The 10,111-nt window shown below is 39.7% G+C and overlaps 1 protein-coding gene across 1 annotated transcript; it reads left to right on the top strand.

Annotated features, from left to right (window-relative positions):
- Positions 1-1,490: 1,490 nt before the first annotated feature.
- On the top strand, positions 1,491-7,587 carry LOC135932663 (uncharacterized; the record flags this gene model as incomplete). The annotated part of the gene is made up of 2 exons (XM_065470207.1): positions 1,491-2,331; positions 7,415-7,587. Coding segments are annotated over 2 exons (1,014 nt in total), but the record flags the coding sequence as incomplete, so codon positions are not given.
- Positions 7,588-10,111: the final 2,524 nt, after the last annotated feature.

Below are 10,111 nucleotides of genomic sequence, written 5' to 3'. Positions count from 1 at the left end.
AGCTGTGAAGATCACATGACTAGTTCTGGATTCTGAGCAGTAAGTCAGTAAATCAGCAAATACATTAGAGATGTTAAAGGAGGTGTTGGTGGACATACTGCCTGAAAGTTAAACAAAAAAAAGACAGGATAAATGGAGGGGCTGAGCTCAAGAACATCAAATAATGGAAATAAGTCAATTTAAGTCACAGAAGTAGACAGAACTTATGTATGTCTATATGTGACCAAAGGGCAAGACCAATACTTCTTCCCCCCAAAGTTTTTAAGGAAGTCAATTGATTGAGGGTTTCTTATCATCACTCTGTAATGATGATAAGAAAAAAATAGTCGAATTGTGTCAAATAATTCACAAAGTCTAAAACAGCTGATTTTATTTGTTTTTTAAACCCAATTCTAAATATAATCAGCAACTGCTGGAAATACCAAAGTCTAACGAGGTCTAACATATACATGTACCACAGAAGTCATTAAACAGCACTCACCATACAAATAGTCTTCAGTGAATGTTTGTTTGATTCTTCAACCTAACTAGCTGCTGTTTGTAGACATTTGGGCAATACTTTAATGGTTGTGTGGTGAAGCTGAAGGCAGTTTTTAACATGTTCAAGTGACAGATGGCAGAACTGAAAGGCTTTTGCATATTGCACTTGTCCTGATTTTGTATGTTGTATTCAGTAGGCAAATTTTCTTTTTGCACCTTTCAGTTTAACATGGGGCCTGAAAATGTGTTTATAGATGAGAATCATGACACTTGTGGACAAGCGAAAATGTGGACAAGTCATAGAACCTTTTTATTTTAATACATTTGAATGTTGATTACATGGATGCTATTTCATTGCCCAATTGAACACTGGAATTCAAATAAATTTAGATCAATCTTCCAATAATCTTTGCTACATAGCTACAGTATTTATCCTGCATTTTAAAAGATGTTTGCATTCACAAAGCAACGAGAAATACCAAAGGGATGTGTGCAGGTTATTTTGCAATGGCTATAGAGAAAAATCAATATGATGGTAAACTTTGACAACAATACAATACATGCTTTAACTCCATAACTTTATGACATGATGAATGTTTTACACAATAATTATAGTAAACAATAGTAAATATTACTATTTTGTGGGGGAAACTTATTTTTCTTCACCACAATCAGTACCAATAAGAAATCAAATGCTTCTGTGAACTCTTGGTGGCGCTGTCACTTGGTGTTAGATCGCTTTGTGGTAGAGTATCACTTCCTGTTCCTGCTCAAACACAGTGGTGTTTCTGAATAGCTTTTCTGCTTAGCAATTTAATTAAAATCTTTTAGATACATTCCTTTTTCATAGTATAATCTTCACGTGCTTCATCTGAAGCACCCTTTCTGTGTACTCACTACCTAATTTATAGCCAAAGTATTCACTCACTGTCTCTGTACTGTTTCGCTAGCTTAGCTTAGCTCGTAGCCAACTCGTTAGCACCATGGCTACTTCACCTGTCCCTCCTGCACTTTCTTGCTCATTGTGTCAGATGTTTAGCTACTCCTCGGCCTCCTTTAGCAGTAATGATACCTGTAACAAATGTAGCATATTTGCAGCTCTGGAGGCCAGGATTACTGAATTGGAGACTCGGCTTCGCACCCTTCATTCACCCGTAGCTAGCCAGGCCCCTGTAGCTGGTGCAGCCGAAGATAGCGTAGGCCCCGCTAGCTGTTCCCCGGCAGACCCCAAGCAGCTGGGGAAAGAGGGTGGCTGGGTGACGGTGAGGAGGAAGCATAGTCTTAAACAGAAGCCCCAGGTACACCACCAACCTGTTCATGTGTATAACTGTTTTTCCCCACTCGGCGACACACCCGCCGGGGGTCAAACTCTGGTAATTGGTGATTCTGTTCTGAGACACGGGAAGCTAGAGACACCGGCAACCATAGTCTATTGTCTTCCAGGGGCCAGAGCAGGCGACATTGAAGGAAATTTAAAACTGCTGGCTAAGGGTAAACGTAAATACAGTAAGATCATAATTCACGTCGGCAGTAATGACACCCGGTTACGCCAATCGGAGGTCACTAAAATCAATATTGAATCGGTGTGTAACTTTGCCAAAACAATGTGGGACTCTGTAGTTTTCTCTGGTCCCCTCCCCAATCAGACCAGGAGTGACATGTTTAGCCGCATGTTCTCCTTAAATTGCTGGCTGTCTGAGTGGTGTCCCAGAAACAATGTGGGCTTCATAGATAATTGGCAAACCTTCTGGAGGAAACCTGGTCTTGTTAGGAGAGACGGCATCCATCCCACTTTGGATGGAACAGCTCTCATTTCTAGAAATATGGACCAATTTATTAAACCCCCCAAAATATGACTATCCAGAGTTGGGACCAGGAAGCAGAGTTGCAGTCTTACATGCCTCTCTGCAGCTTCTCTCCTCCTGCTACCCCCCAAAAAACCCATCTCCATTGAGACTGTGTCAGCTCCCAAACAGACAAAAAACAAACTAAAAACCAGCAATAAACAACTTAAACATAAAAAATCAAAAAGAAAGAACAATACAGTATCCACATCTGAACCAAAGAGAAAAAACAGTGAAATGTGGATTATTAAATATTAGGTCTCTCTCCTCCAAGTCTCTGTTAGTACATGACTTAATAATAGATCAACAAATCGATTTACTTTGCCTTACAGAAACCTGGTTGCAGCCGGGTGATTATGTTAGTTTAAATGAATCAACACCCCCGAGTCATTCTAACTACCAGAAATCTCGAAGCACAGGCGAGGGGGCGGTGTGGCAGCCATTTTTTCACACCACCCTATTAATTGACGAAAGACCAAGACAGACTTTTAATTCATTTGAAAGCCTGATGCTTAGCCTTGTCCACCCCAGCTGTAAAACTCAGAAACCAGTCTTACTTGTTATCATCTATCATCCACCTGGGCCTTACACAGAGTTTCTCTCTGATTTCTCAGACTTTTTAATCTGATTTAGTGCTCAGCTCAGATAAAATAATTATTGTGGGTGATTTTAACATCCATGTAGATGCTAAAAATGACAGCCTCAACATGGCATTTAATCTGTTATTAGACTCAATTGGCTTCTCTCAAAGTGTAAAAGAACCCACCCACCACTTTAATCACACTCTAGATCTTGTTTTAACATATGGCATAGAAACTGAACATTTAACAGTGTTTCCTGAAAACCGTCTGCTGTCTGATCATTTCCTGATAACATTTACATTTACAATAATTGATTACACAGCAGTGGAGAGTAGACTTTATCAAAGTAGATGTCTTTCTGAAAGTGCTGTAACTAAGTTTAAGAATATAATCCACCCACTGTTATCATCTTCAATGGCCTGTACCAACATAGAGCAGAGCAGCTATCTGAACGCTACCCCAACAGAGGTCGATTATCTTGTTAATAATTTTACTTCCTCACTACGTACGACTCTGGATACTGTAGCTCCTGTGAAAACTAAGGTCTCAAATCAGAAGTACCTGACTCCGTGGTATAATTCTCAAACACGTAGCCTAAAGCAGATAACTCGTAAGCTGGAGAGGAAATGGCGTGTCACAAATTTAGAAGAGTGTTTGCTTTATAAGAAAGCCCTCCGCAAAGCCAGAACATCTTACTATTCGTCACTGATTGAAGAAAATAAGAACAAACCCAGGTTTTTCTTCAGCACTGTAGCCAGGCTGACAAAAAGTCAGAGCTCTACTGAGCCAACAATCCCTTTAACGTTAACTAGTAATGACTTCATGAACTTCTTCAGAAATAAAATTTTTATCATTAGAGAAAAAAATTTGAAAAAAATACCAATAATCATCCCACAGATGTAACATTATCTACAGCTACTTTTAGTACCATCGATGTTAAGTTAGACTCTTTTTCTCCAATTGATCTTTCTGAGTTAACTTCAATAATTAATTCCTCCAAACCATCAACATGTCTTTTAGACCCCATTCCTACAAAACTACTCAAAGAAGTCCTGCCATTAATTAATTCTAGACCTCAGTGCTGCGTTCGATACTGTTGACCATCCTATTAGAGCGATTAGAACATGCTGCAGGTATTACAGGTACTGCACTGCAGTGGTTTGTATCATATCTATCTAATAGACTCCAATTTGTACATGTAAATGGAGAGTCCTCTTCACCCACTAAGGTCAGTTATGGTGTTCCACAGGGTTCAGTGCTAGGACCAATTCTATTTACATCATACATGCTTCCCTTAGGCAGCATCATTAGAAGACATAGCATAAATTTTCACTGCTATGCAGATGACACGCAGCTCTATCTATCCATGAAGCCATAACACACACCAATTAGTTAAACTGCAGGACTGTCTTAAAGACATAAAGACCTGGATGGCCGCTAACTTTCTGCTTCTTAATTCAGATAAAACTGAGGTTATTGTACTCGGCCCTGAAAATCTTAGAAATATGGTATCTAACCAGATTCTTACTCTGGATGGCATTACCTTGGCCTCCAGTAATGCTGTGAGGAACCTTGGAGTCATTTTTGACCAGGATATATCCTTCAACGCACATATTAAACAAATATGTAGGACTGCTTTCTTCCATTTGCGCAACATCTCTAAAATTAGAAATATCCTGTCTCAGAGTGATGCTGAAAAACTAGTTCATGCATTTATTACTTCCAGGCTTGACTACTGTAATTCATTATTATCAGGATGTCCTAAAAACTCCCTGAAAAGTCTTCAGCTAATCCAAAATGCTGCAGCAAGAGTACTGACAGGGACTAGAAAGAGAGAGCATATTTCTCCTGTTTTGGCTTCCCTTCATTGGCTTCCTGTTAAATCCAGAATTGAATTCAAAATCCTGCTCCTCACATACAAGGTCTTAAATAATCAGGCCCCATCTTATCTTAATGACCTTGTAGTACCATATCACCCTATTAGAGCACTTCGCTCTCACACTGCAGGCCTAATTGTTGTTCCTAGAGTATTTAAATGTAGAATGGGAGGGAGAGCCTTCAGTTTTTAGGCCCCTCTTCTGTGGAACCAGCTTCCAGTTTGGATTCAGGAGACAGACACTATCTCTACTTTTAAGATTAGGCTTAAAACTTTCCTTTTTACTAAAGCATATAGTTAGGGCTGGACCAGGTGACCCTGAATCCTCCCTTAGTTATGCTGCAATAGACGTAGGCTGCCGGGGATTCCCATGATGCATTGAGTTTTTCCTTTCCAGTCACCTTTCTCACTCACTATATGTTAATAGACCTCTCTGCATCGAATCATATCTGTTATTAATCTCTGTCTCTCTTCCACAGCATGTCTTTATCCTGTTTTCCTTCTCTCACCCCAACCGGTCGCAGCAGATGGCCGCCCCTCCCTGAGCCTGGTTCTGCCGGAGGTTTCTTCCTGTTAAAAGGGAGTTTTTCCTTCCCACTGTCGTCAAAGTGCTTGCTCATAGGGGGTCATATGATTGTTGGGTTTTTCGCTGTATTTATTATTGTGCGATCTACTGTACAATATAAAGCGCCTGGAGGCGACTTTTGTTGTGATTTGGCGCTATATAAATAAAATTGAATTGAATTGAACTGAATGGAATTCAAATAGTATAAGAGGCCTACATGCAGATATCAAGTTCATCTACAAACAAAGTTGACATCCCATATTGGTGATGACATGACATAGCTGCTCACATCAAGCAGAATGTGATTCCAAAGCTAAGTTCATCAAATGCATACTGAAAGATCCTTTTTTTGCAGATACAGATTATATTTGGTCAGTGATTTTAAGCCTTCTAAATGACCTAATTCACCTATACACAGTCTGGCTGAGGACACACACAGGTGTTCGGATTTGAATAAGCAGCAGGTTTAGTTTGTTAAATTTGAATACTGTCAGATACACAAAAGATAACGAGATTTTTATCAAATCTGTTTATAAATATATATTCTTTAAAGAATTTAGACTGTCTATAAATCTGTAGAAATAAGCCACATCAGTTTATGTTGGTATCATTAACTCTGGAATGGTGCCTGGTGCATTAGTTTAATATTTAATATAATGTCACACCATAAGGACAAAATGCCATGTGTTAAATTTATAGTTAGGTCTAAATATTTCTGAACACTGACATAATTGCCCACAGCTCAGAAGCAAGCATTTTACTACATGTTGTATTCTGTATAATTGTGCATGTGACAAATAAAGGTTGTTTGTTTCTTTGTTGTTTGTTTTTTTGTAATTCTTGCTTAACTACTTATAGTTACAAATATTTAAACAAACATACTGGTGGATTGCTTGCATTGCTTTGCCATTAACAAGAAATTTAATGGTACTTTTAAGTTCTGGCCTGTTCCGGTAAATTAAGATCAGCATGTTCCACACAGATGATTAATCTTTACAAATGGATCTATAACTCTATAGTTGATTTTTCCCACCTGGAGAAACACGTATGTGTCCAATAGTGCATTACACATACAAACACTGGGGGTATTACATATGTACAATCACATGCAGATGTGATATTTGGACTGCAACCCCACCCAAATCATTGACTTTAAAGGCACAGAAGAGGACATATCAAGAAGCAACATTTCATTAGTTTATCATTGCTAAAATGTACAGTCGTGGCCAAAAGTTTTAAGAATGACACAAATATTAGTTTTCACAAAGTTTGCTGCTAAACTGCTTTTAGATCTTTATTTCAGTTGTTTCTGTGATGTACTGAAATATAATGGCAAGCACTTCATATGTTTCAAAGGCTTTTATCAGCAATTACATGACATTTATGCAAAGAGTCAGTATTTGCAGTGTTGGCCCTTCTTTTTCAGGACCTCTGCAATTCGACTGGGCATGCTCTCAATCAACTTCTGGGCCAAATCCTGACTGATAGCAACCCATTCTATCATAATCACTTCTTGGAGTTTGTCAGAATTAGTGTGTTTTTATTTTCAACCCGCCTCTTGAGGATTGACCACAAGTTCTCAATGGGATTAAGATCTGGGGAGTTTATAGGCAATGAACCCAAAATGTCAACATTTTGTTCCCCGAGCCACTTAGTTATCACTTTTGCCTTATGACACGGTGCTCCATCGTGCTGGAAAATGCATTGTTCTTCCCCAAACTGTTGTTGGATTGTTGGAAGAAGTTGCTGTTGGAGGGTGTTTTGGTACAATTCTTTATTCATGGCTGTGTTTTGGGACAAACTTGGATGAGAAGCAGCCCCACACATGAATGGTCTCAGGATACTTTACTGTTGACGTGACACAGGACTGATGGTAGCGCTCACCTTTTCTTCTCTGGACAAGCCTTTTTCCAGATGCCCCAAACAATCGGAAAGTGGCTTCATTGGAGAATATGACTTTGCCCCAGTCCTCAGCAGTCCATTCACCATACTTTCTGCAGAAGATCAATCTGTCCCTGATGTTTTTTTTGGAGAGAAGTGGCTTCTTTGCTGCCCTTCTTGACACCAGGCCATCTTCCAAAAGTCTTCACCTCACTGTGCGTGCAGATGCGCTCACACCTGTCTGCTGCCATTCCTGAGCAAGCTCTGCACTGGTGGCACTCTGATCCCAAAGATGAGTCCTCTTTAGGAGACGATCCTGGCGCTTGCTGGACTTTCTTGGATGCCCTGAAGCCTTCTTAACAAGAATTCAACCTCTTTCCTTGAAGTTCTTGATGATCCTATAAATTGTTGATTTAGGTGCAATCTTAGTAGCCACAATATCCTTGCCTGTGAACCCATTTTTATGCAATGCAATGATGGCTGCACATGTTTCTTTGCAGGTCACCATGGTTAACAATAGAAGAACAATGATTTCAAGCATCACCCTCCTTTTAACATGTCAGTTCTGCCATTCTAACCCAATCAGCCTGACATAATGAGGTCCAGTCTTGTGCTCGTCAACATTCTCACCTGAGTTAACAAGACGATTACTGAAATGATCTCAGTAGGTCCTTGAATGACAGCAATGAAATGCAGTTGTAACCCACATAAAATGAGGGTACCACTTTAACCCTTTAGAGCCGAGCGTAGCGCCCCCGCTCCGATTTGCGTAACTATTTTTAAATCACGGTAGCTCTGCAACCACGTAAGCTAGAGCAATAATTTTTTTTACATATGAAACTGGAGAAGTTGTACTTACATCTTATGCCATCAGCTTGTCCTAGGTCACGGTTTTCTTCCACATATAGCTTTGCAAAAACTGCATAAAAAGCGCTTGCAGCAACAAAAACATAATATTCCAGAAACATGTTTTGCTGATCCGATCAGCTGTTCATAACACTTCCTACGTTGGAATAGACGTCAGCGCGAACTTTCGCATGTCCGCCATTACCTGCCCGAAACCGGAAGTGACGTCATTTTCGCGGAAATGTAGTTGTTTTTACTGTCAGGGCCTCAGAGCCTATACTGGTGTTTTTAAAAGTTATCTTTGACTTTATGACTTTCTGTGTCGTTTCTGGGATGCTTAGAACTCTAATTGCACTGCTGGAAATAGTTTATTTTGATGCATATGCTGCTTTTTTGCAAATTTGCACTATAATATTTATTTTCGTTTTTCCTGCAGTATATAAAAATTGGTGTATTTCAAAAGTAAAACTATGAAGACACTTCAAATAAATTTCCTGTGGTGGGAAACTAGTTTGTGCAACTTTTTTGTATTTACAGTTTTGAGGGATAAGCCTCTTAAATTTCTCTAACTAGAAATATTTGTTAAAAAAACAAAAACGATTTTCAATTTTTTTGTAGTTTATTGCACTTTTTTGCAATTTATGTAATTACTATGCACTTAATGCATACATATTATTAAAATTTGGGCTATAATGGTTGTATTGATGTATAGCAACTTGAAATGCTCCCAAAATTGGCAGTACAGCATGTAAAAATATAATATAAGCTCTGGCGGACTTGGTTCTATGGTAGGTCTTAAAGGGTTAAGGAGTGATAAACATGAGGAAAGATGTACAGCCTGCCCAACCAATCAGAATACACAGATCCCAGTATGTGTTAACCAATGGGAGAGCAGCCTGCCGCTGTGTGTCCCACCCACCTGCTTTGTGTTTGCTGCTACGTGTGTGTAGTCACGTGCTGGCGGGAGAAAAAGAGGGCTGGCCTGCAAAATTTTGATTAAGTTTTTAAGTTGGGAAGAGTATTAGATAAAAGTTTGTAACCAACTGTGCTGCACATATGTTCGCTGATTATCAGCTACCTTTCATGTTAAAAGTAGTCGCAGTGAGTAAATAGGCGGATGCTGCAGTTTTCTGGTGACTTTAGAAAGTACCGCGTGGAACTAAACTGTTAGCCTTAATTAGCTCTAGTTGTTATCAACTGCCTGAAAGTTCATCTCAGTCTGCTTCCAGAAGTAAGAGCCCTGCATTTTCCGACCGAGAGACATCATACCATTGTCTTCAGCCGTGATGCACTGAGATCGGTCAGGTTTTTTTTTGTATGCTGAGGCTACGTCCACACGTACACAGGTATTTTTGAAAACATAGATTTTTCTGTGCATTTGCACCTTTCGTCCACACGTAAACGGCGTTTTCGGTCACTGAAAACGGAGATTTCTAAAAACGCCTGCCAGGGTGGATATTTTTGAAAACTCCGTTTTTGCATTTATGTGTGGACGAGAAAAACAGAGAAAACGCAGCGTCAAAGGTGTGCGCCTTTTTTGATGTCACACTGTGCGCCACGTTATTGTTTCGGTGAAATTAATTTCTACAATACTGTTACTGTTAATTGTACTCTCTGCAGTGTTTAAATGCTTACATATACACACACAGTTACTGTCCCTCCACACATACGACTCGGTTCTGCTTTTATGCCCCATCTTTGTTTGCTATTTCCCACGAGGCTTCTAGACTTCTGATTGGCCAACATTTCTACACGGTTAGGACTATATCGCCACCTGTTGTTTTGGCATGTTCCTAGCAGCGTTTTCCTTCATTTCTGCGTTTACGTGTGGACGGGATTATTTTTTAAATTGAAAATGGAAAATCTCCATTTTCAAAAATACCCGTGTACGTGTGGACGTAGCCTGAATTGTTCCTGAGGTGGATTCCTCCGGTGAAATAGATGGCGAGCCTTCCCACCTGGACTTAGAGAAACTGAGATTCACTTCTTTTCCAGTTGATGATCTGCTGCACCTTGCGGTGTGGTAGGACTGTATCAC

The sequence above is a fragment of the Pelmatolapia mariae genome, linkage group LG3_W, assembly GCF_036321145.2.
Source record: "Pelmatolapia mariae isolate MD_Pm_ZW linkage group LG3_W, Pm_UMD_F_2, whole genome shotgun sequence".
In the NCBI taxonomy this organism is placed as follows: domain Eukaryota; kingdom Metazoa; phylum Chordata; class Actinopteri; order Cichliformes; family Cichlidae; genus Pelmatolapia; species Pelmatolapia mariae.
The sequence above is the reverse complement of the archived record's forward strand: the minus strand, read 5'-3'. Positions and strand labels throughout refer to the sequence as shown.